At 44.7% G+C, this 27,550-nt stretch overlaps 1 protein-coding gene across 1 annotated transcript in view; it reads left to right on the plus strand.

Moving 5' to 3' along the window:
• PEX14 (peroxisomal biogenesis factor 14) overlaps window positions 1-27,550 on the plus strand; it is a 140,917-nt gene that overhangs the window by 102,112 nt on the left and 11,255 nt on the right. The window contains exons 4-6 of the mRNA XM_055001979.1: window positions 9,199-9,321; window positions 20,431-20,516; window positions 26,301-26,403. Coding sequence (XP_054857954.1) covers window positions 9,199-9,321; window positions 20,431-20,516; window positions 26,301-26,403 — 312 coding nt within the window. The remainder of the gene's footprint in view (window positions 1-9,198; window positions 9,322-20,430; window positions 20,517-26,300; window positions 26,404-27,550) is intronic.

Here is a 27,550-nt window from a genome sequence, read left to right on the forward strand (position 1 = left end):
ATGGAGGGACGTGCAGACCTTAGACCCATTGAAGAGTTAAATTTCCAGATTTTGCAGATGTATTCCTTTCACTGGGGCAAATGATATTACTGAAGATCTCCAGTTGCACAGAAGTCTTTTTCAGGCATGACTGAAAGCCAGTCAATCTCCTGTCTGCCTCTCCACCCCAAGATCGGTGGGGGAGAGGGCAGAAGGCTTCATGCCACCTAGATCTGGCAGTGTTGGCCTCTGCCAGTCCTAAACTCCCTCCATTCCCTAGTCCTTCCCGCTGTGTGGTCCCTGCTGAAGATGGTGGCTCTAGCTGGGGCCCAGCCATTGTACATGGAGAATATCTTTATCTCTTCCATACAGTCCTATAAATTATGAAAGAAAAGCATCTGCTTTGTTTCTGACATGAGTGACATAAATGAGGAGAACAATGTAGGCCGCTTTGGGTCCCCTACGGGGAGAAAGGCATGGTATAAACAAAGTAAATAAATAATCCATATCATGGTGAAGTGGTTGCATGCCAGACCGGACCCTCGGGAGTCCCTGGGCTCTAGTCAAGCATTCCTTTCCCCTTCCCCCATGATTGGGTACTGAATTTCTACAGTGGCTATAGAGGACTCTATGTGATCAATGGACTTGATCCAGTCAAAGATGAGATGTCCTTTAACGCTCTCTGATTTCTGTGGATGGCCCAGACTAGCCTGATCTCATCATATCTTGGAAGCTAAGCAGACTTGGCCCTGATTACTACTTGAATAGTAGACCACCACGGAAGTCCAGGGTTGCTAGGCAGAGGCAGGCAGTGGCAAATCTTGAACATCTCTTGCCTTGAAAACGGGGTCGCCATAAGTCAGCTGCGACTTAACAGCACTTTCCTCCTCCACCATTTCAGCACACCTGTTAACTCTCCCATTGAAATAGTACTTAGAAAGTGCCGGTGTTCTGTGTTAACCACATGGCTTTCCCAATTAGAAACATTTCTCCCATCTGTCTCTGCTGTTTTAATTGGGTTTGGGGCTTCCACCACCCCTGCCCACTTCAACGTCACTTGGTCATAACTTCTAGTCTGGCTGTATTCAGGCTTTGATAAATGATGGTTTTATAAAATGTACTTTGTCAAACTCCTGTTAATCGTGACACGCCGGTGTAAACAACCCAACAAACGGAAAGTTTGTCATCAGGTCTGAATTCACAAGCTATACTTTACAGCTACACAGAGATGGCTGTAAAGGAAGGGTGCCAGGCAGAGGGTAAGAAAGATACACAAGCTTTTGTGCAGAGGCCAGGATTTGTTAACTTGGTCTGGTAAAAACAAATTAGAGTTTGTTTCACAAACCATGGTTTGTAATGACATCAGAATGCAGCCATTTTGTGTCTCTGTGTGTGCGTGCTGTCCTTAGGTTTCTTTGTCCACCCACCCACCATCCCATTTTCCATTTCAAGATGAGTCCCTCTTACATTCTACCAGGCAACCTAAAACTGGAAGATTCTGCAGAAGAACTGCATTGTTGGATTGGACTGAGATCCATCTAGTCTGCTATTCTGTTGCCATAAGTAGTCAGGCAAATGGTTTTCTGGCATTCAGAGGTTTACTGTCCATATCTCCGGAGCTTTCCCCATCCCTGTCATAAGAGGATTCCTAATGAAAGCAGCAGTTCCCTGTCTAATCCTATTGTGACTGGCTAATATGACTAGATTAATGCAAGAAACACATTTTTATCCATTTTATCCCACCCAAACAGGATGCCAGTGGAGTGGCAGGGGAGGGGGCAAGCTGACAAGCACGGCTATTTCCTGTGTCAATGATAACATTTATCACATTTGCTCTCTTTGAATGGACAGAAACAAAAAAAACCAGGCTGCTGCTTGACCAGATCTGGGACTCGTTTGTCATTCCATTTCCAGAATCACCTTCACCGTGAATGGATTATGGAAATGAGAAGGACGTTTCTGATTAGCTCCCCCCAATGAATCCCCTGGAGCTGCAGTGCCAGCTGGCAAGACTTGGTTCAGAGTCTTTTTGGTTGTGGCTTCTGGAGTTGTGGAATGCTTTCCCTTGAGAATTTCACGTAGTTCCTCCTCAGTGATCTCCAGAAAAAGCTGTATTCTGTCAGGCCTACGGGAATTAACTAGAATCAGATGGAGGGACCGTCTCTCTCTCTCTGGTTAACCTCCAACCCTCATATTGGGGTCCAGCCAGCAAAGGGCTTTTGATAGTCCCAACTTTCTGTAAGGTCAGAGAGCACTAGGCCGAGAGCTTTCTGGGCGGTGCCTCCAACCCTCGCCAGAAGAAGTTACAAGAGCTGGGTCTCCTGCACATTTTTGTGTGTGCAAAGTTTCTTTTTGGATGAGCTTTCAATTGAATGCTTTTTGTGCACTCTGCTGTGATGTGTGTTTTCTCTTGGGCTGGAGCAGTGGTCTTTGGAATTGCATTGGTGTTGTGTGCGTTTTTTTAATTGTTAAGATTTTAATGTTGGTTTTATTGGTGTGGTGCTGATGATGATGGTTATTGATGGTTTTCATCCTTTTAAACTGCCTTGCTTTTAAGAAGGGCAGTATAGCGAGTAACCGCTATTGGTTACACAGCTGGACTTACATTTTTCTTTTATTTATTTAAAATGTTTAGGATCCACCTTGCAGCCGAGGCTTTTGAGATAGCTTGCCGAAAAGCCCACAAAAATAAAGTGACACCATAACAATAATAAAACTCTTAAATGTAATTACAACAGCAGACCATAGGCAAAATAGCAGTTTTGCTGATACCCAGCCCTGCTGCTGAAGATATTTGTAACCGGGGCATAAAACTCAGACCCTTCTGGCAGGGTGTATCACGGAGGGCTTCACACTTAAACTTTTGATGTTAACTCCAAATGAAGTTATACATACACTCTCAGAGATACACTGAAAGGACTGAAATAAGACATTCATCATATAACTTTAAACTTGTGTCCCTTTACCACGCCACCTGCAGCGCACTATGAATTGATACCATTATTAATATCAATTCTAATAGCCAGGTTTAGGTGGGCAGCCGTGTTGCAGTAGAACAGCAGGATGAGTCCAGTGGCACCTTAGAGAACCTCAAGATTTTCAGAGTGTAAGCTTTCAAGAGTCAGAGCTATCTTCTTCAGACACAAAGAAAGGAGATGTGACTCCCAAAAGCTTGCACTCCGTTTTGCAAATTTTGCAAACCCCAGGTTTGCAGAAAAATCTGAAAACTTCAAAAAAAGCAGAGGAGGGGGCTAAATCCTTCCGAAACACTAGCAGTGACTGCACAATTGGGGAAAGTTAAGCTGCAGGCAGGCAAGAGAAGTCACGTCTGTCCTTGAGGTGGTGAAACTGCAGGTGAGCAAGGGGGGGCTGCTGCCGTGGCGGCAGTGAAGCTGCAGGGTGGCTAATGTTCCTAAGCATCAGGCTCCTTCGTGGTTCTATGTGGCCCTGAGGACAGCTACACTGGGATATAACAAAACAAAATAAACTTTTATTTAGTAAAGAAGCGTATTGGTTTCATAAAAGTAGTTCTCGGTTCTTAAAGTTACTTCATTTACTCTCATTCACACAGATCTCTTCCAAGGCTTCACACACAGTTAGCCTCTTTCTCGAACTCAGTATTTGTCTCACAGAAATGCTTAAAACTCCTCAGGCAGCACACAGCTAGCCTCTCTGACTCTTATTCACAGAAATATGAAACCTGCTCAGGCAGCACACAGCTGGCCTCCCTTTCCCTGACTGAGTGTCCTTTCACAAACATGCTCAGTTCAGGTTCCACACAGGTTATATTTCTCTCATAAACACTTCAACATATTCAGGCAGCACACAGCTAGCCTGATTTCATCTGACTAAAAATTTTCCCTCTACTCTCAGTCTCAAACTGCATTCACTCCACCCACAATCTCAGTCAACCAATCATATCGCTCACTCATTCCTCTCTTTCACCCCCACTCTTCACCTAGTTCAAACCAAGCATTTAAAGATACATGCACCCATTTCTTGAAATCATTACAGTGGCATGCCACTGCTGCTGCAAAGAGTTGCTGCTGTGGAAAAGCTGGAGTTGGGGGGGCTGGGGGGGCTGCTGTTGCCACCACGAAGACAGTTAAGTTGGGGTGGAAGGAGGATGAAATTCGCCCTGCTATGCTTGCGGGTCCCTGCCTGTATATTCTAATAGCCAAGCATGGCCTCATCTGTGGATACTTAAATCCACAGATGAAGGCCACACTGACAGAAAACAGATGGTTCTGGAAACCTGGAGATCCTGCAGATTTCCAGAAAAATCTAAAAACATTAAAAATACATTGGGGGGGGGGGTTAATCCCTCCCCCAAACAAGTGCAAGCGCAGACAACACACCTACGTCTTCCTCTGACAGTGGTGGCAGCTAGGAGCCAGTCCAGGCCATGCAGTGAGGAGGGGGGGTGACAAAGAGTGGCCTAGGGTCTCTCGACCTCTGGCATGCTGAGCAGGGGCTCTGCCTCTGAGCTGTGGGTCATTCTGGGACAAGCAAAACAAGACTCCATGACCTGTATCCATTTTGCAAATTAGGTAACCTGTGTTCTCAAGTCATGATAAACTCCATAGCAGCAGCACGTGCAGTGCTGAAATAGCCAGTTGAGGTTGCCAACTTTGTCTCCAGGCTTAGTTCAAATGGCTGGCTTTGATCTAAGAAGCCCGCAGAGGTCTATGCCCAGGTGCCCTGAGCAAGAAAGGCAGATGATTTGACTTGGTGGAAGAACTTCCCAGCAGGGTCCGTCTGGAACCTCCCGGCAAAGACCATTTGGATTTGTTTTGCTTTCCGACGAATCCGTTGTATATATTTTTTAACGGCGATTCTTCTTCATCCTTACCGTGAAGTGGTTATTACCCTGCCAGGCTGTGATGTTTTTTTATGTGACGCCGATTCATCTTGCTGCTTATTTAATTAAATATATTGATCGAACCGTATATTTCAATTTTGACACGAGCCGCTTTGGACGATCTTTTGGAAACATGGGACACACCTATTTTAAACAGGTAAATAAGGCACCAAAGAGAAGCTGCCATCAGGAGAGTCCAGGGAGCTGCTAACCCCCGTTCAGACACGCCACAGACTCCCAGTTACTGTGCCCCCGTTTGCCTGGGGTGGTTTCCCTCAGCCTCTGGAAACACCACTGTTGCCCTGTAAACGGGCCTCTTGGGATTTCTGGAAATGCTCAGATTCTGGCTGCCACACCTGAGTCAAGAAAAGCCCTGTTGGCTCAGGTCAAAGTGCCACCTAGTCCAGCATCTGGTTTTCAACACCAATGGCCAACAGAAAGCCTATGGCAAGCAGAGCCAAAGCCAAAAGCCCGTGCCCTAGTCCTCAGCAGCTGATACTTAAGACATATATTACCACCAAACATGAAGAAGTTTTCACTTAGCTATCATGGCTAATAGTCATTAATGGAAATATTACTCCATTAACATATTTAATCCCCACTTAAAGCTGTCTAAGCAAGGGGCGATCACTGCAGCCTGCGTCCATCAACGGGACACATTCGTGATGTTTAGTATAATAACAAACTTTTTTTTTGTTCTTCCTGATTCTGGCGCCCATCATTCTTGTTGGGTGATACCATCTTGGAGTAGAAAAGGGGTTCTGTATACATTTTCTTATATCATGCCTATTTTTATAAAACTGTATCATGTTCTCCCTTAATCATGTTCTCCTAAGCTAAAAATGCCTTTCCTTGTATGAAAGGTGCTCTAATCCACAGATCGTTTTCACCATTCGGTCTTGAACCTTTTCCAGCAGATTATGCATGTGCGCAAGCACACCTGCCTCCAAGCTTCCTCTGGATTCTCAGCACAGCCCGGACTTTCTGCATCTTTCCAGTCCCTTGCAGGGCCTTTTAAAACCTGGGTTGGCTTTTAGTGACCGCGTTTCATCTTGCGCAAGCTAACAGTAATTGCAGGTGTTTCGGATTTGATCTGTTCCAGTGTCTGCACTTTGGTTTTCAAAGGTGCAGCCGTCTACCCCTACTCCTTTGAAACGGGGCGACTTTGAATTGTAATTTGCTGTTGTTTTTTTTTTAAAAAACGCACCATCTCAAGTAGGTCTTTCCATCACTTGATCCTCTCCTGGCCTTATGTTGCCATCTCCACCCTAGCAAAATGTTCCTCCCCTGCTTTTCCTAGCGAGCACTTTCTCCCTGTCGGAAAAGGCAAAGCAGCTGTGCTGCTTCCTTCCCAGATGTTGGTCAGCAGCTGGTTCCCTTTCTCTCTCTGTCTCTCTCTCTTGTTGGCCAAATCCTTTCCATATGTTGTGGCCAGTGCAGATGGGAGGCCCAGCATTTCCCCAGCATGTGGATGGCTAAGTATAGTGCCAGCAAGAGCCAGCTAAGCCAGCGTAGTGCCAAGCGGCAGCCTTTTAAAAGTTCTCAAAGTTTTGGCAGGGCCTTCCTCTGATCTGTTCCATTTTAGCTTTATTTCCTTCTGGTCTTCTGCATCCCATTCATGCTAATCACAGTCAGACCTGATTCTTTCCTCCCTCCTCTTCCCCTTCCCCCTTTTTTTATTTCTGCATTTGTCATAAAATAAAGCAAATTATTCCCATCTTCAGAAACGATCTAGACTAATTAGTCGTCTAACCCAATAATTAGCTTTTTGTTTCTCTGTCTGTTTTCCTGCATTATTGTTAGTTTTCTCTCCACTCTGGGCTGTTGTTGATCTTTTTTTTTTTTATATACCATTACAGATTAAAATGAGGCACATTTGCAGTTGATGGTATATGTTCTCTTTTTTTTCGGGGGTTTTTTTCGGGGTAAGAATGGGGAATTGCAATAGAAAAGCTACTTCAAAAGCAGCAATAAACTCAAAGATAAATTAAGGAAATTGAATGAGCCACATTTGGAAAGTGGCGTCGGAGGCTAATACTCTGTCGCTTAAGGTTAAATTGCAGCAACGAAGAGGGCCCCCCCCCACCGCCCACCCAGCCTGTGAATCCAGATTCCAGGAGGCAACACTTGTCTGCCAGACTTTTCCTGGGCTTTGTTAGGGACATCAGGGTTTGAAGGTCGGGCCTAGGTTACGTATGCTGAATCTGCCCCCATTTACCAGAGTCAGTACCAGTTTTCTGGTCCTTCTCCCAGGTACATCACTGCCCCTATTTTTTTTGCCTGATGTGAGATGTGGACCCATCCATATCGATTTGATTGATTTGATTTATTAAACTCTTAACCCACCCTCCCCACAAGCGGGCTCAGGGCAGGTAACAACATCAACTCTGCATACAATAAAAGAGAAAAACGTACAATAAATACGATCCAGAGGAGTTAGCTGTGTTACTCTGTAGTAGCAAAACAGTAAGAGTCCAGTAGCACCTTAGTCTTAAAGGAGCTACTGAATAAATACGATAAAATGCATTCAATACAATACAAATATGAATTAAAGCTTATCCCATGATGCAGCGCTCAATATTGTACAATCAGAAACCAATGCTGACTCCCTGGAGTGCGAGTTCGTGTCTCCCCACCTCTGGGGTCCATGTATGGGCGACTCGACTCCTACTGCATATGCCTGTGCCAGGCAGGACACGTTCAGTCTAAGGAGAGAGAATGGGGTTGGGTGAGCCAGTTATACTTCATTCTGGCCACTTCAAGATCTATCTATCTATCTATCTATCTATCTATCTATCTATCTATCTATCTATCTATCTATCTATCTATCTATCTATCTATCTATCTATCTATCTATCTATCTATCTATCTATCTATCTATCTATCTATCTATCTATCTATCTATCTATCTATCTACATTCCTAGGGAGGCTTCTAAGTGCATAGAGATCCCTGCGTTCTCGGTGTGTGTCCCCAATTTCTCTGCTTTCATGATTGCCACCAGGGCCGGCTGCAATTAGATATAGTAGAAACGATATTTAGAACCTCTCTCAGACTTTCCTAACTTCTTTCCCCCCACCTGCATCACCAACTTCAGACTCCCATTCTGTTTTGCACTTGGTTAGAAAGCTCGCCTTCGGAAAGAAATTGGCACACATTAGCATATAAGGTGCACTTGCCCGTTACGATCCTATGTCAGCAAACACTGTGATTATCCGAGTAAATTCAAGCCTTGACCACTTGCTCTTTCTTCTCGCTAACAAAGTGACAGCAAGATGTAGAGAATGAATCGCAAGTGTGATTTACTGCTGCCAGAATCCTCCTCTGCAATACATCAGTCCTTCCCTACAAATGAAATACCAGTGGGAACACAAAGGTGCCCGTCAGGGCCCAATCGGACACATTCCAAAAGACAGGAGGCAGAAAATGGATTCCCTCGTTCTTCAATGGGTACCTCTGATCAGTTATTAGACTGCCGGAAAGACGGACACGGGCTTCTGGCATTATTAATTGTATTAGTATAACATAAACATCAACTTTTACTAAAGCTATTCTGGTTTTCATCAATCCGTGTTTCATAAGATTTGGCCTTATAGGTCTGTTTTCACTGCCCACCCCCACCAAAATCAGGCCATTGATCTTTCTCGATGTCCTCTGATTGGCAGAGGTTCTTCAGCTCTCGGGTGGAGCAAGGCCTTACCCGGCGCCATCTGCATGAGATCCTGGCACCTGCATTTTTATGCTGTTGCTATAATTGTGTATTAATGTTGGTTTTTTATGCTACTTTTAATATTGTTAATTGTATTTTAATAATATATTTTGTTGGAAGCCGCCCTGAGCCCTTTCACGGGATGGGCGGGGTATAAGTCGAATAAAATAAATAAAGAAAATAAATAACTAGAAAATTCCAAGGACTGACGCAGGGACCTTCTGCTCTGCCTGTGACGTCTCCCAATGAAGCTGCCTTATATCGAGTCAGACCATCGGTCCTTCAAGCTCAGTGGTGTCTTCTTGGACTAGCAGCAGCTCTCCGTGGTTTGGGGCACAGGAGTCTCTTTTTCAGCAAACTTCTATCAGGGATATCAGCACCGAACCTGGGAACTTCTAGATGCAAACGAAGTACTCTGTTGCTGAACTCAAATTGCTCCCCAAACAACCCTTGCCTCTGCACCATTTCTGCTAGGGCGGCTCCTCGCCCCACACTCACCTTGTCTTCTACTCCGGTCTGTTTCTCTCTTGCTGTCTTCCCCATAAGCCAAAGATGATGCCAGCTGGAAATGAGAACACAACACAGAGTTATGGAGGCACCCGTTAGGCAAAGATGTGCTAATTAATCTGTGTTTCCTCTTCTCCCACCAGGGCTGACGGATGATGAAATTGAAGTCGCATTCCAGCAGTCCGGCACTGCCAAAGAGGAGCCCCAGCCCCAGAGCCTTTCTTCCCAGTTGGTACCGACTCAGCCCCCTCACCTTGCACCATACAGTAAGTGACTCCTGTGGAATCAGAATTTTTTTTTTAATTTCTGGCACATTCCAGTCTATTCTGATTCTCACACAATATTTATGCTTAACTGACTTTGAAAATGGTGACTTCCCAGTCCTCATGGTTGAGGAAATATTTAAAAATGAGGATATTGTTAAACGATTGGACAGAAAGAAGTAATTTTTTTTAAAAATAGGGGGGAAATAAAAGGCTGAATTAAAGTGTTCATTTCTTATGATTTTCAAGACAACGTGTTCCCCAATAAAATTAGCAGGAAGTGCTGACTGTTTGGTGTAGTGGTTAAGAGCGGCAGGACTCTAATCTGGAGAGCCAGGTTTGATTCCCCTCTCCTCCTCTCGAAGCCAGCTGGGTGACCTTGGGTCAGTCACACCTCTCTCAGAGCTCTCTCAGCCCCACCCACCTCACAGGTTGATTGTTATTGTGGGGATAAAATAACATACTTTGTAAACCGTGCTGAGTGGGTGTTAAGTTGCCTTGAAGGGCAGTATATAAATCGAATGTTGTTGTTGTTGTTTATCTATTTGTCAGTTTATTTATTTATTTAGGTTATTTATGTTATTTATAGTCTGCCTTCCGCAAGGCAGATTACAAAGTGCAAGACAATATGATCAATGGCTGGGACAATCAATAAAAAATACAATTGCAGGAATGTGAAAACAAGCATAAATCTGAATACAAAGCTGAAACAAAACATAAGCAATTTGCCATGACATATTAAATGATATGGGAACTACCCCGTAGGAACATACTTGCTGTAATGTACAGTGCACAGTAGTATAGTCTACAGTCCCTATCCCTTTACCAAAGCATCTCTCTGAACAATTTCCTTACAGCACAGCCCTATTAACCTGTGTGACCTCCTGAATAATCCATTTTTTCATAGTTTTTGGAAAGACAGGAGAGTAGGAACTCTTCTGACCTCTTCAGGGAGTCCATTCCACAAGTTGAGGGTGCCATAAAAAACGTGCATGTATTGGCAGATGCTGGTCTTGCCCACTTGCTGTGTGGCACCTGCAGAAGGACCTGTTCAGATGAACGAAACTGCCATGGGAGAGTATAGGGAGAGAGGCGATCCTGTAGATACGAGAGACCAAGCCCATGGAGGGCTCGGTACGTAATAGCTAAAACTTTGAACGGAGCTGATGGGTAGCCAATGAAGTGACTGCAGAATGGGAGTAATTTGCATGCTCCTCCTGTCTCATGATAATAATTGAGCTGTGGCGTTCTGCACCCGTTGGAGCCTCTGACTTGTCTTAGGCTTCCTCCTTCACCCATAGATCCAGAGGAGTTAGCCACGTTAGTCTGTAGTTGCAAAATAGTAAAGAGTCCAGTAGCACCTTTAAGACTAACCAAATTTATTGTAGCATAAGCTTTCAAGAACCACAGCTCGCTTCGAGAACCACAGTTCTCCTATGCATCTGATGAAGAGAGCTGTGGTTCTCGAAAGCTTATGCTACAATAAACTTGGTTAGTCTTAAAGGTGCTACTGGACTCTTTACTCCTTCGCCCATGAAACTGATAAAGCAAATGAATCTCGGGCAGCTCAGCAAAGCCATTACCCGGCAGCCCTTTGGATCAAGATGTAATTTGGTCAGTTTCCAAGTGGCTTTCTTGAAGTGGATAAAAAGCACATGTTCGACTTAGTGGAGCCCAGCGTGTGGCCACTCCTTCCTTTTCCTATATGTTTTCTTCAGGGGGCAAGTGGGTATAGGTTTAGCATGCCAGATATCTGGCTTGGCAGTTGCACATACCAAAAAGCAGGGGTCATTTCATAGAAAAAGAGCTGGAGGAACATATTAGCATAACTCATTAGCATAACTCATTTGCATATGCCACACTCCTTGCCATCACTGGAAATGTTTCATTAGCATAACTGATTTGCATATGCCACACCCCCTGGCATCACTTATCCTGGCTGTTTTGGACCCAATCCTGGCCATTCAGGGCTGAAATTAAGCCCAAAATGGCAAAAAGGGGCTGAAAATGGCTGAAAGGGGGCCCAAAATGGTTAGGATTGGGCCGCTGCTGAGTGGGAGAGTAATACAGCACCCGTCAGAGACCTGATCCGGGCCGTTTCGGCCCCAATCCAGGACGAAACGGGACCAAAATGGCTGAAAGTCAGGTGAGCGGGGCCACCTGACATGTGACCTCTTTGGGTAACTGCCGGAACTGCGTTCCTGCGTGTTCCCCCTTGAAATGAGACCTGCCCAAAGACATTGTGGTTGTGGTTGCCTCTAAGGCAACTAGGTCCACTGTGAGAAACAAGATGTTGGACTAGATGGTCCATCCAAGCAGAGCTCTTCTTCCGTTCCTATAAACATGAGTTGGCAATGTTGTGCAGCTGCAAAAAAGGCGAATGCAATGTTAGGTTGCATCAGTTGTAGCATAGTCTCCCAAGTTGTGAGAAGTCATCGGTCCTCTCGACTCCACACTGGTCAACCTCATCTGGAGGACAGAGCCCAGTTCTGGGCATCTCATTGTGCAGTAGACAAACTTGAGCAGGCAACGAAGATGGTTGGGAGTCTGGAAGACAGGCTTCACAGGGAATAGTTAAAGCAACTGGGTCTTTTTAGCCTGGAGAAAAGACGACGGCCGGAAGATATGATCGTGCTGTACAACTACCTAAAGGGCTCACATGTGGAAGAAGGCGGAAACTTTACTGCTCTGGAGGGCAAGACTATCCCCAAGGCACTTAAATCACAGAAGAAATTTCAGCTGAACACGAGAGCAAACTTTCTAACGGTGGGGATGGGCTGTGTCCCTCACTGGAGGTCTTTGACCACAAGCACGAGCTTTGGATTTCCTGCATCGAGCAAGGGGTTGGGGTAGATGGCCTAGAAGAGCCCTTCCAGCTCTATGATTGTACAAAACAGCAATGTCAGGTGTGCGAGTAAAACTGAGGAAGTGCGGGGATTTGATACCTCTTTCCTCCTGCGGCTGATCTCCTGCGTCTCTTTGTGTTCGGCCTTTTGTGGTTCAATCCTGGAAGGACTTGCACTCTGTGCAGTTTTTGCACGTTTGAATCGGACTGGTTGATCTAGTGTTTATTATTTTTTAAAGCAATCGGAAATAGTGGCTTTCATCACACCTTGCATCCATGAATTCCATAAGTTCATTGCGTGCTTGCTTTATTATTTGATTTTGATTTTTTTTTAAAAAATACTGTCTTTTGGCTCCATACAAATTCTTTTGTCTTTTGGCTGCATACAAATTCCATAAATGGAATCCAAAATCATATGAAGAAGCATTATTATTGCCTTGTTAATTACTTTCCTCTGTATTTCTTGTCCTTGGAGAAGAAATTTCTAGGGAATGTTGAGACGTTAATATTCCCTATTTATTCAAAGTGTTTCTGCAGAAAATCCAGAAGCAATAGCAGTGTTAAATACTTGCTTATTAGAACAACCAAATTGTCCCAAAGAAACCAGCAAGCTTTTTTTTCCAGGCTGGATAGTCAGTACATTAAAAAATTAAGGTGGGAAGTAGGGAAGAAAAAGATATTTCAGGACATGACGGAGGAGCCCGACGTCTGCATTTTATAACAATCTCAAAAGCCTGGGAAGTGTTGCCACTTTAGTGAGAATAGGTGCTGAGTACACAGCAGGTTTCAGGATACAGTGAGGGGTGCCAGAACAGAGAAGCAAAGCAGTGACCGCACACTTTGAAGAAGATCCAGCAGTAGTTGGGATAGGTCTCCAACATCAATCAAAATACCAACATCATCTGCAAGGCAGAGAGCGAAGGAAAAATGTGCTGATCCTTTATAATAACAAAAGTGGAGGTTCATTTTAAGTGATGTGCCAGGTAGAGCATCCATCAAACGCCAGCTTGGGTAGTGTGACATAGCAGTCGGAGGCTCGTAACTCCCAAGTTTCAAGAGCTTTCAGATTTTCACAAACGAGGATGGAGTATCTTGGGTGACAGGCTGGCTAGAGGCTGGTGGAATTGTTATTAGCTATCTCCTGGAGTTAGTGTTGTGCCTTTGTGTGTTTATATGCTTCCATTGAATTGTTTTATATATTATTTTAAGTGCTGTTTTAATCTGAAATTTTGTGACATTCACCTCCCTGAGGAACTTAGTTGAATGTTCTAAATGTATAAATAAATATTGGCACATGGGAGGAGGGCCAGGTGGCGTTCTTCAGGAACAAGTCCGTTTTGAGGGACATCAGAAGTCGAGAAGGCCCTGTATGGTGGTCACCTGATTTACCAAGCTGGGCTGGCTACATGTCTTTGGGCTGTTGTGGTTGCCGTTTCATTGCTTGGGAATTGGCTAGCTGGAGGAAGACGGGAGGGAAACCTTCCTAAGGATCTTTTAGAAGATTATGCAAACTTGAGTTGCTTTGCCCCAAGTTATCATTGAATGTTGACTTGGACAGAGTTTTGTTACGGGCGGATATATTCATGTTCAAGTGCAAATTTGTTTGGTTCTCTCCAGCGGCTAAGAGCAGTCACCTCTCTCCTTCTGTGCTCGTTCCTCGGGTCACACGAGCATAGGTGTGAATCGTCCCCCTTTGCGCCTGTACTTTTGCCAAGAGGTGTCAAAACTAATTTTTTTAAAAAAGAAGAAGAAGAAGAAGAACCCTCACCCTCCGATGCCTTGATTTTGATTAATATAGAGAAACAAGACTTGGGCTGAGTGATAATAAAACTGATAAATGACATCTGAATTACTTGTAGCGGTAATTTATTACATAAAATATCTTTTATTTGACATGCGATTAGTTGCTCGAAGCATCACTCAATCTGACTAGTTTAAACACGCTCCAAAACTGAGCCCCCTCTCCCCGCCACTGGAAGACAAGGCGAAGAGGAGGAACGCCAAAACTGTCTGCTGCTGGCATTATGAAATACACTAATCCAAGAGTGAGGACAAGTTTGACGCTAAGTGTTTAAATGATTGATGGGGTTTGTATATGCTATTACCCACCTCCCCTTACCCCCTTCATTACATGCAAATTCCAGGGAGTTCCTCCACTCAGGTGCGCCAGAAGTGTTTGTGTCACCCCCAGCAGTCTTCTCTGGCGTTTATGGCCCTCGTTCATGGGTGATCGTGCACAAGATTGACAGCTGTTTAAAACTCAACATCCAATTGCTACCTGTTGCTGTTTAGTAGGATACATCTCTCTTGGATTTTGGCATTGAAAATAGCCCCTCACAGGTGGTAAATTAGAGATGGTTTCCAGGCCAGTGAGGCAGAGAAGCTTGATGGAAGTTGTCTTCTTTTCTCTGTAGACTGCAAGTATGAGGCCTAACTCATCCACCCACACACCCAATTAAAGGGGAAAAAATTATGAAACCGTGTGAGTTTTAATCAATTAAATTTGTATATGAATAACCAGTAGTTGTGAAAGAAAAAAATAAGTTCCCAAAGCAGAAGAACATGATGCAATTCTAATTTCTTAGAAGGAGTATTCCTCCCATCTGAGAAAGAAATGGAATGCTTCTTCTAAGATGGGTCTAAATCTGTGAATAAATAAGAGCAATAGTTTAGAAGAAATTTGCTTCTGTTCTTAGATAATGAATGGTTGTGTTATATCAGGCATCTTTGCAGAAGTATTTCCTTCAGTGCAAAAAGAAGGGCAGTGCCTCTTCTGGGATGGGTCTGCATATGAGTAAAGACAATAGAACTGAAGAAATGAACATACTTTTTTTTTAGATGAAACATACGTTGGTCACAGCAGGTGTTATTTTAGAAGAGGCATTCCCTCCTGGGACAAGATCAGTGGGATATACTGTAATTGGCGGCTGTCGATTACTACATATTAAAACTACATATTAACTACATATTAAAAAATTCGTAACTACATATTCGTAACTACATATTAAAAAATAAAGTTTTTTTAAAGCTTTGCTCAATTAAAGAGGGTACCTTTTTAACTGATCCAAAAGTTTTTAATTAATTAAGCTAATTTATCTTTGAAACCCTACTCAGCAGGCAAATTAGTAAACTGGGTGGATGTATCTGCAGCTCTGTCCCTTGAGGCATTAATCGCATTGTGTGATGAAAACTTGCTTCTTTGGCGTCCCGCCCGTCCTCCAAGGAACTTGTTCTAGCCTCACAGCAACTGGGTGAGGGAGGCTAAGTTGAAAGGTTGTCTTACTCAAGGTTACCCAATGAGCTTCTTCACTGATTGGGGATCAGAACTTGGTTTTCTGCCACCAAAGCCCAATGCTTGTCTTCGGATGGTGCCAGGTGTTGGCCCAAGATAGCCCACAATACCAGCTTCACAATTGCTTAAAAAATAATTAAGAGCGTGTGGCTGCATTCAGAAAGCACAATAAACCATGGCTTGATCCAGGGGTGCAGCTGGTCTGGGCCCCACACTTGTAGGGGCCTTGACCGCTCCATCCCATTTGGGGCTTAGGAGGCTGGCTCCCACCCACCCAGCAAGGAGCAAAGGCCGCCCCATGCTTGGCCCAGGTAGAGTGGCAGTCATTCTGGGCCTCCATGATTCTGGACTTTTGTCTATAGAATCAGTAAGACCAGGGCTCATTTCGAGGGGGAACGCGCAGGAACGCAGTTCCGGCAGTTCCCCAAAGAGGTCACATGTCAGGTGGCCTCGCCCACCAGACTCTTGGCCATTTTGGGCCTGTTGCAGCCTGGATCGGGGCCAAAACAGCCCGGATTGGGCCTCTGACAGGTGGTGGATCATTCTCCCACTCAGCAGCGGCCCAATCCTGACCATTTTGGGCCCCTTTTCGGCCATTTTCAGCCCCCTTTTGCCATTTTGGGCCCAATTTCAGCCCTGAATGGGCAGGATTGGGTCCAAAACAGCAAGGATAAGTGATGTCAGGGGGTGTGGCATATGCAAATCAGTTACGCTAATGACACACTTCTGGTGATGTCAAGGGGTGTGGCATATGGTAATGGGTTATGCTAATAAGTTATGCTAATGAGTTCCTCCAGCTCTTTTTCTACGAAATGACCCCTGAGTAAGACCACTCCTGGCTTAATCAAACCCTGGTTAGTTTTTTAATGTCCAGAGGCAAATAGTTAATCAGGACAGGGTTTGTGGGTTGGTACCAAATTGGGATTTCAAATGAGGCTGTTTAAGTGGTTTGTTAACCACAATTTGTCCTAATGGTAGCCTGTTGTGCAGTCTGAATTCACAAACTGCAGTTGTTAATAACAACAACAACGTTCATTTTATAAATCACCCTTCAGGACAGCTTAAAGCCACACTCAGAGTAGTTTACAAAGTGTGTTGTTATTATCCTCACGACAATCACACTGTGAGGTGGGTGGGGCTGAGAGAGCTCTGGAAGAACTGTGACTGACTCAAGGTCATGCAGCTGGCTTCAAGCGGAGGAGTGGGGAATCAAACCCGGCTCTCCAGATTAGAGTCCTGCCGCTCTTAAGCACTACACCAAACTGGCTCTCTGTTTGGTGTAGTGGTTAAGAATGGTTGTTGCGTAGCACCTGTTGTGGCTGCCTGGCAGCAGAGACAGCAGTATAAAGAGGGTGCCCTCCCTGCTGGGGGATGGAAGCAGACAGGCAAACTGTGGTTTACAAACAAACCAGGACTCGTTCCTTGGGTCTGTAGACTAACCAACATTTGTGCAAAAGGCCATGCTTTACAATGCACCCTGTACACGATGAAGGACATATATAAAAACATTTCACCTGTTGAAGGTTAAGATAAAAGGTGGGTCCCATATCTGGAAAGGTTTATGGCAACTGTTGTGACCCTTGTCATGTATTAATCTTAAATCTAACATCTTAAATCCCAGCCAAGGATTATTGTTTGGTAGTTGCATTGATGCGCCCCAAGTTTAAGAGTTTCTTTTAACTTATTTTTTTTTCCTGAGCTCGGCTTGACCTGACAACTATGGAACTGTTTACTCTCAGAGACTAATCAGAATCAACTGGCAATAGATTTGGGACAGGAAAAAGGAAAGCAGATAATAGGGCATGTTGCGACCAAATGGAGTGATGGCAATAAGTTCAATGGTTTTAAAAAATTGGGTTAAAACATTCATTGTGGATAGGTGTATCAATCCCTTGGCCCGGACAGCGCAGGCCTTCCCAGTCTCATCAGATCTTGGAAGCTAAACAGGGTCAGCCTTGGTTAGTCATCGGATGGAAAACCTGCAAAGAAGACTAGGGCTGCAGAGACAGGCGATGACAATCCACCAGGGGTTGCCATAAGTCAGCTATGACTTGATGGCACTCTCCGCCACCCGGAGTATCAATAGCTACTGGGCACGTTAGCTAAATGGAACCTTCATGCCTAGAGGCAGTGTACCTTATCGTTAGGCATTGTCAAGGAGAAAATGCCTGACTGTGAACTTCCCAGAAGCATCTCTCTGGCCACTGGGATGAACTTGTGGCCTCATCCTTCAGAGCTCAGAGTCTGAACATTTCCCACAATTGCTGCAAAAATTGCTTTGTTTTATCTGACTTTTGGGGCGTTTGAATTAAATGTTAATATATCTTGGACAACATTCTTGGCAAGCACACAAATTACTTGCTTTGTGCTAACCTCAAAATGTTCGCAGCGTGTAGACTTAGGGAAGTTTGCTGTGAGGAGTCCATTTGAGAAGCCAAGTTTATTCCGATTGCAGAAAACCCGGCAGATGACACCATGCGTTCATCTACGGTCTTCAGTGCACTTCCACATTTGGGTACTGCGCTTGCACAGGCCAGTTGCTCACAACAGGAATTTTCGTAGTTTTTAGGCTATTGCGAGGGGGGGGAGAAGACCTCCTCCAAACCGACTCTGGGTGGATTTCCCCCCCCCCGGAGCGGTCACGTGATAGACCGAGGTTGCCCCCACCTTCCTTCAGTTTGTTTTTTGCTGCCGCAAGAGAGAGGCATTTTTTTTTCTCTAGCTCCGTTACAGGAAAGTTTAAAGTTTAAAATCGTTAAAATTTGAAAGTTAATAGTTTAAAGATTATAGTTAAAAAGCTGAAGTTATTATAGTTGTTTGTTAGTTAGTACGCTAGTTTGAGTGCCGGTGTTTCCCAGACGAGCTCGAGTTTTTGCAAGATGACACGACAGACAAGTTGTTATTTAAAAAGTGTGAAAAATGCGGGACAAAAATGGTGAAGTTGGGTGGCCGTGCTTTGTGTCTGGCATGCCTGGGCGAGGGGCCTATTGTTGAACGTTGTAAACATTGCCAACTGCTTACCCCTAAAGCCCGAGCAGATTGTGCTTCCCATTTGAAAGCTGTGGTTTGGGAAAAGGCAATCTCTAGCGCCACTAGTCCGGCAGTAAAGAAATCTGCCCCGGCAGAGTGTCCTATGCAGTCGGACCTTACACTTACCTGTAACACCAGTTACAGGCAAGTGCAACTCTATTTATCACCACCACCACCCTGCCAGTCCGGCCCCTTGAACCAGCAGTGTTTCTGAGCATGGCAGTGTTGGAGATGGTATCCTTTCCCACAGATGTCCCACGTTCTGTAACATCAGAGAGTTTGGTGCAGAGTCCTTGCTGGGGTTATTTTCTCCCAATTAGCTTTTTCCACCCTTTCTCCTCTGCCTTTATTTTTTGCCAGAAGACAGAATTGTTTCACACATCTCTAAAACGAGTAAAATGGCATTTCAGCTCCTCGTCTTTATAGACTCTCTGAACTTTCCGAAAGATCATCCTGGTCCCTTTTCATTAATAATGAAAACCAGGGGGCAATAAAATGTTCTTAGCGCGAGCAATACAGGAACGGAGGGGAAGATGAAAGAGGTGAAAGGGCGATGCTGATGGAGTTTTCTGTGTGGTGTGATAGAGAAGACCCACAGGTGTCTTCAGATTTCTTCCAGAGGTCACAGCGGATGGTGGCGCAGGGGGGTGGCACTTGAGCAAAAAGGAGTAGCCGTGCTGGCTCAATTGGCAAGTAGGGATTTCACTGGGAGACAGACTAAAGAAACAGATTGGGAGTTGGGATTGAGAAATCTAGAGCCAGAGTCAGAAGTCAAAATTGTTTATGATGTGTGTAAAAGAACTGGAGTTAGGCACCATGTATTTAAAAAAAAAATCAGTAAACGAAGATGCAAAATAGTAAAGAATCCAGTAGCACCTTTAAGACTAACCAACTTTATTGTAGCATAAGCTTTCGAGAACCACAGCTCTCTTCATCAGATGCAAAGCATTTCTGACGGTAGTAAGGTAATCAGGAGGACTGAAGCCGAATTTTGCAAGCTGATTGGTTCAATCTGAATATCCCTGTTTCGATTTTGCTTCTTCTTTGTGAGGCGTGGACCCTTTCGTGTTCACACCCTTTTGCTTTTCCACATGCTGAATATTTCACACCGAAACGAATGCATTTTAATGTTCTTTTTGCATCAGTTGCAAGTGCATATAAATGGCATAAAAGAACCCAGAGAATCATCAACAATAGCAGCAAAAACGAGGTGGACTGAAACCAATAATCATGACAACGTAAAGAACCAGAAAGAAACAAAACCAGCCACATCATCCCATCCTTAGTGAGCAACTAGGTTTCATGAAGGGCTGAGTAATCCTGACAGCAGAGACTGGGTGGCTTGTTCTCCGTGCATGAAGCCATCTTGCCTGAGCCGTGTAACCCCTCAAACACGCAGGCTGCATTCACACCAAGCCACAAGAGCACAAATGCAGTTTCTTGTGTCCACAAGCTCCCCTCCCACCTTTGTTCTCTCGTGGAATGCAACTAAGGATTTCTGGTTTGAAAATAACTCTGTTTTTGTGACATACAGATGCAGATGCTGGCTGAAGCAGGGTTTTGCTTACTCCCCACAAACTGAGATTCAAAACCAGGGTTAAACTGTGGATTAGAACCCCGGTTTGTGAGGAGTAAAAGCAATTCTGATTCAGCCAGGCCACTGCATCCATATGTCACGGGAATTTCAGACCAGGAATCCTTAGCTGTGTTCCACACGAGGAACAAGTGAAGTGCAATAACACAACAAACCAGCAGCAGATGGCATCCAAGATGGTGCATTGCAATTTAGTATGATGTCTGGAATTTGGATGCACTTGCCACGCTTCCCACCATGCCCAGGAATTGTTTCTAGTTTTAGTGTAAGGGCTCCTGTCCTCTTCCTGAATCACCAAGAACCAGCAAAGCCAATTCACTCTTTCTCATGCCGCTTACCTCTGTCCCCCAGGTCCGCCGAGCTCCAGATGGCGGGATTACGGCGCTCTAGCCATTATCATGGCTGGCATTGCGTTTGGCTTCCACCAACTCTACAAGGTAAGTGAAATCTGGGTGAGTGGCAGAAAAGGGTAATTAAAATGGTCAAGGGGTTGAAATGCCTTCCCTGCAAGGAAACGATGAAGAGTTTGAGCTTTTTCAGTTTAGAAGAAGATGAGACTATGGGGAGACTTTGGAAGAGGTTTATAAAATTACATTGTGGAGAAAATGGATAGAGAGAGCTTTCTCTCTCCCGTAAGACTCGGTGCCACCAATGAAGTTAATGAGCAGTAGATTGAGGTCAAAGGAAGTACGTCTTCATATACAATGTGTGATTAACTTATGGAACTCTCTGCAACAGGACATAGTGACAGCTACTATTGTTGGCAGCTTTAAAAGGAGACTACTAAAGGTGGGCACGAACTGAAATGTGAACCAAAGTTCGTCACAAACCGGGCCATTTTTTGGTTCGCGAACTGGTGGTTCGTTGGAGGGCTTTTTTGACAAATCGCAACGATTTTTAGGCCAGTTCGTTTTTTGGTTTGTAACTGCAGACAGCCTGGCACTGATTAGTCAGTTTCCTTGGCAATGGGGGGAGATGGGCTTTCTGCAGACCTTCTCCTGCCCCAGAAGTGACATATTCACAAACCAAACAAACTGGTCCGCAAACCGGGCAATTTCATGCCTGTTCATGGTTCGTGAAATGGAATGAACCACAAACCGCAATGAACTGCCATTTTCCCAGTTCGTGCACACCTGTAGAGACTACGCCAACTCATGGAAGACTGTCAGTGGCTAAATGGTCAAAGCCAGTATACTTCTAAATAAAAGTTGTTGTGGAAGAGCAGTGGAAGGGCATGTTTTAGCCCTCTCTGAGGACATCTAGTTGGCTTTCATGGGAAGCAGGAAGCTGGAATAAATAAAACTAGGGTGCTTTTGATCTTCTTGTTTTTATGATCCCCCTATTTTAATCAGAACTGTGAACTACCAGTTCAGACTTCTTAATCCGATGCTCCAGAGCTGTCTTATTTATACCACAGGCATTTACGTCATTACGCTTCCAGTCTATGCCAACTGAGATGCTACTTGGGCGATTCCAAAAAAAAAACCTCATCGATCAGCGGATATGTATCTGTGGAACCTCAACTGAGGACTTACCACACTATGTTTTAAATTGTCCCTTATACCAGGAACCAAGGGGAAAACTTCTCGCGAATATTTTATCTAGTCTCCATCTTCTGTCTGACTTTGATAAATTAAATTTTATTCTTTCAGATACGGACCCTTTTATTTCGAATAGGATGGCCCTCTGTGCCCTAGCTGCTAGTAAAATAAGGGCAAATGTGGATAGCCAGGAGAGTAAACACCTGACACAGATTAGAAACTGTTTGGTTTTAATGTTGTTTAATGTTTACATTTTAGGCAAAATGCATTTTATAGCAATTTTATTTATATATATGTAACTATATCTGTATTCTTGTATTTTTTGTTCTGTTTTTAATGAATTGATTTTAGATTGTGAAGGCTTATGGCCACAGACAATAAATTCGCAATACAATATTTATACCACAGGCAATTTCAGATCTGTCCCCCTGTGCTATTCTCATTTATGTTGTTTATAGTCTGCCTTTCTCACTGAGACTCAAGGCGGATTACGCAGCATGAGATAGATACAAGTTCACAAAGACAGCATTAGCAGGAATCCAGTATAGAGTTGAAGAAATGCTGAAACGGAACATAAGCAATTCTAGGACTGACATTAGCAGGGCTTTTTTTCAGCAGGAACGCAGTGGAATGGAGTTCCGGAACCTCTTGAAAATGGTCACATGGCCGGTGGCCCCGTCCCCTGATCTCCAGACAGAGGGGAGTGTAGATTGCCCTCCGCGCTGCTCGGCAGTGTGGAGGGCAATCTACACTCCCCTCTGTCTGGAGATCAGGGGGCGGGGCCACCGGCCATGTGACCATTTTCTCCGAGGGCAACCCACTGAGTTCCACCACCTCTTTTCCTAGAAAAAAAGCCCTGGACATTAGACAACATGAGGCACATAGGAGCACACGTTTAAAGCAACAGATAGTACGTAAGGCAACATAGTGGTGAAGTCTATGGTCCCTAAATGATTAGTGAAGCATCTGAGACCCTCCTATCTGGTTAAAAAGCCTTTATGAATAATTCAGTTTGCATCCTTTGTGGAAAGCGAGGAGAGTGGGGGCTCTCCTGGCCTCATCCAGCAGGCCGTTCCACAGGGTAGGGGCCACCACTTAAGGCACATCTGCATTACGAATTTGTATCAGTTTTATTCCAGATTCACCGTAATGCCCCCCACCCCCAGGAATCCTGGGAATTGCAGCTTGGGAAGCATGCTTTCTGCTGAAGGCCTTTAGCTCTTCTCCCACAAGTCCTATGAGTATTAAACCTGTTGTGTAGACAGGCCCTTGGTTTTAATGCAGAGCTGCACTTGCAAGGCCGGAAGTCTTCCATGTACTATGTCCAGTCCTTCCCCTTCTTCCCTTAGGGATGCCCCCCTACAAGGTATTTTGATTGGCCCTTGCAGTTGTGTACCCAGTGACCTTATGAATTGCTGAAGTGTGGGCAATAGTGGACATCTCTGACCTGGGAGTTCGAGTTCGTGCTGATCATTCCACACCTCTAAATGTGTGTCTCTGAAGACTTGCCTCCCTTGTTGCCTTTTCCAAAGTTCTTCTGCCCCTTTTATCCTCTAGAAATACGATTCTGGACCTGCTTCTACTAGCAGAGAAGGAAGACATCACCTTACAGCTTAGGAGCTAAAGACAAGCAGGGTTGTGGAATGGTCTGGTACAGAACCCAGAAGCTCGGACTTGCTTGCAGCCTGCTCCGTCTGACATAGAAATTCTGCTTTCTCAATTGCATAAGTCACCACTGCCCCCTGTTTTCTGATTCCTGTCCTTGATTAAATCACAGCTCCCAATGTTTGCTTTATGAACACGCACCTCTGTGCCTCTAGCAGTTAGAAAATAGTGAGTCCAGTAGCACCTTTAAGACTAACCAGCTTTATTGTAGCATAAGCTTTCGAGAACCACAGCTCTCTTCGTCAGATGCATGGTTAGTCTTAAAGGCGCTACTGGACTTTTTACTATTTCACAACTACAGACTAACATAGCTAACTCCTCTGGATCTAGCAGTTAGATCGTGCCTATTGGGAGGGCCTATAATTTTGTATGTAGAAAGTTCCAAGTTCGATCCCTAGAATCTCCAATTAAAAGATTACAGGTGTTGGGAAAGGCGTTTCTCTGCCTGGGTCCCTGGAGAGCGGCTGCCAGTCAGAGTGGATGATGCCAGCCTTGGTGGACCGATGGCTTGACTCAGCGAGGGGCAGATTAATACATTCATACGCTTTTGGTGCACATCCATGTAAATGTATGCACATGAACACTAAGGCTCCACATGGGTACATAGTGTGTGCTTTCTCTCACTGCAGCTGCTGAGTATATCTTGAGCTGTTAATACCTGTATGACAAGTTGATGCGCTAGTTTACCCTTAACAACAGATTCTGTTGTGTTTGGCTTTTAAATCAGGAGAGGACAGGCTGTTGCTGAGTAAATGAATTCAGCATGCAGCAGAGTACAGCCTTTAGTAATGAATAAGTGGCAGGAAAGGGGTCCAGGCAGCTGCTCTAAGCCTGTCCCTCTTTTAACCAGTGTCTTGCTGGAGACATGCTAATTCTAGATTGGTTGGACCTGGAATTGCTTACTCAGCCGTGAGTGAGAAGCACTTAGGAGTATGCTCAGGCACCCTTTGGTAACCCCTTGAACCACCCTAACATTAAAAAGAAAGCTGATCAGAGGAACCCCTGACAAGACCCTGGGATCCATTCATCGGGTCCTGCAATGCCCAGTCTGGTGTTTTTGCGACACCAGGAGTAGCTGCAATATATATGCAAGGCTGTCAGCAGACATCTGTATCATTAATGTTGTAGTTCAAGTAGAGAATATATTCCCCACCTCCGGGCACTTTAGGGTTGTTTTTTTTTACGTAGTGAGTTGTCTTTGAAAGTACCTTTAAACGGTTCTCTCTCAATCTCAAAGCAAGGATGAGAAGCAAATGCTAAAACAGTTCTAATCTGTTCCATAAAATCTGTTCTGCTCGTTATGTGTTGTGGATATCTGAAGGTATCTGTCCTGCTGTACAGCAGAAATGAAATTGCTTTCAGGCAGGAATCTTTACAAGAATGAACACGCTCCGTCCGTGGGTCCATCCAGCGGACAACTTTGACACTGTTCCAGGAAAGGGTCTTTCCCCAACACTCGCTACTTGAGCTCCTGGTGCTGTAGATACCAGACTGAGAGCTGCATGTAAATCAGGCAATCTGCCCCTGGAAAGAGTCTGTCCCTCTGTCTCCACAAGGTGGGGAGCCCAGGCAATTGTCAGGTCCCCAAGACTGGCAGAGGGGCTTCATCTTTCTTTTCCACAGGGCGCCTAGAAGAGGTTGGAGGCAGGGCAAGAGCATCCTTCGCTTGCGTGCCCCACCTCTTGTAGATTCAAGGGGACTTGCAAAAGTTGACTCGCTTGAGGAACTGACCGGCACTGTTTCTCTCTGTGATGTGTGTCAGGGAGAGAGACAGGGTAGGAATTACTGTTCACCTGTTGGATCTTTTTAATTAATTTATCGCATGCCACACGTAAAGTTCTGGGGTTCTGATTTATTTGAGTTTTTTACATTTCTGCAACTGCATGCCTGAAAGTTCTATGTCCAGCATAGAACTGTACATAACTGTACAGTATGGAGAAGGGGGTCTCTGCCCCTAGCCACTGGAATCCCTATTCTCCAGACAGCTCTTAATTCAATTTTAACATGTGTGTTCTCTCCCCCCCACACACACACATCCAGAACCATGAGGACTAGAAACCTGGTAATTAATTTAAAAGCAAAGCTGAGCTTCTCAGGATTGCATCTAAGATGATAAAGTCGTTAAAAGTCATAAATTCAAGGTCCTATCCCAGGAGATATCTACTCAAACCTGGAAAAATTCTTTTTTCGAAACCTTACATTTCTAGGCAAACACCTGAGATTCCCTCCTCCAAATTTAGCTTCCTTACCTAGCATTTAAACCATTATTAATTACAATTCCTGTAGCATATCAATATCAAGAAAAAATCCACTTCAGTGTAAATTCTAAAAAAAACCTGTCTATATTTTTGTAGGAAGGTGTGGCAATCCCCTAGAGCGGTATTTTTCCCGTAGAGCTAGTGTTTGTTTTAACATACTTTTTAACTTTTCAAAATTCCTAAAGAGGTCAAGAAAATGCCCTGCTATTTACCAGCAATGTTGTTATTGTATCATACGAAGTCCGTCACCACCCTTATCTAATTTATTTTTGCAGCAGAACTGAGAGATTGGATTTTGTGTTTACAACTTGTGGCGAAGCAGGGATTTGAAAGGAGAGGGGAGAGTCCCTCACACTGAGTCCCCCCCCCACACCCCTTCTGTTGCAGTGCACTCACTTTCTTTACAGTCACAAGGGCTAGAATCTTGCTTTTTAAAAACAAACTGATATGAAAGAGGAAAATACTGAGTTCTGCGCACGAGGGATGCTTTGGTCTTGGTTATGTCAATAAAGCCCGTTTTTAAAACATAAATGTGAAATGCTGTGCTCCCCCCTGCTCTTGCATGGCCTCCCACAACATCCTAGGAGTAGACGGCAAACAGTCTTGATCGCCTCTCCGGCACATCGTTGGCACTCGTGGCTGTTTCCTAGAAAGGCTTCACAGTGCAGGGTCCTGCCATTGAGTCCAGAAGTAGCCCCCACCCCCGGTTGTTATTTATTTCCCCCCACCCAACATGTCCCTCTGCTCTTTCTCACAGAAATACCTCCTCCCTCTGATCATGGGAAGCAAGGAAGATAGGAAGCAACTTCACAGGATCGAGTCGAACATTTCCGAAATGAGCGGCAGCGTGACGCAGACAGGTGAAGATTAATGATTCCATCAATTCTTAGCCCCTCAAAGCCCTTCTCTCTGCCTCTCCTCCCCCCCCTCCTTCTTTCCTTTCCCCAACCTTCCCCTCCGTCTCCACTTTATATGGTGACTTCATTTATCTGCTCTGAGAAATCTGTTCACATTTGCAAATGAAGCCGCCGTCATTTCGGTTTAATTTGAAATTGCTTGTTTACTGTCGGCGCGGCCTCAATTAATTATGTTTTTACGGAAAGGCTCCCAACCTCAGAATATTAATAAGGGGAATAAAATGACAGCCTTTCGGAGGGGCTGTAAAGTTCATTTTTAATTTCTGCTTCTCTGAGGGTTTTCTTTGGGCCCCCCCCCCTTTGGGTGTCTGTTCCCCCCCCTCCCCGTTTTCCGTCTGAGAATCCAAGGCAGGGTCAAGAGAGGCAGTAATTACAGAGCGCCCTCCGACCCCGGCAACCTTCTCCGTTATTGACTCCATAGGGCTTCTATTCATTACCCAGCAGCCCAGAGATGGCCCAGATTACCTGCTACCTGTCACACTGTGGGGATTTTTTTATGAACCTGTTTACTGGATAGAAGCTCTGAATTATAATTTTTCTTTTAAAAAAATCCTCCCAAGCAGACAGAAGCCATTTCCCTCCATCAAGAGTCAATTTTCTTTCTGAGCAATTTCTTTTTTCTTTTCCTCCCCCCCCCCCACTAGAATCTCTTCCTCTTTGGCTAAGCAGTAACTTCTATTTAACCAAACTTTGGGCTCTTCAGTTTCTTCACAGAGAGGAGAAACTTGCTTGATCTTTACGATCTTCTTCCAAAGGCCCTTTTCTGTGCTTAGCCCAGCCTTCAGACATTATGCAGGTGGTTACTGGAGGAAAAGAGCCTTTTCTGTGGTGGCACCCAAGTTATTTATTTTCCTTTTTCCAAACTGAGATCCAGTTTGGTGTAGTGGCTAAAAGCGCAGGACTTTAATCTGGAGAACTGAGTTTGATTCCCCACTCTTCTGCTTGAAACCAGCTGGGTGACCTTGGGTCAGTCACAGCTCTCTCAGAGCTCTCTCAGCCCCACCCACCTCACAGGGTGATTATTGATGTGGGGATAATAATAACATACTTTGTAAACCACTCTGAATTGATGTTGTTATACTGAAGGGCG

Source organism: Eublepharis macularius, chromosome 17, assembly GCF_028583425.1.
Source record: "Eublepharis macularius isolate TG4126 chromosome 17, MPM_Emac_v1.0, whole genome shotgun sequence".
Classification (NCBI taxonomy): domain Eukaryota; kingdom Metazoa; phylum Chordata; class Lepidosauria; order Squamata; family Eublepharidae; genus Eublepharis; species Eublepharis macularius.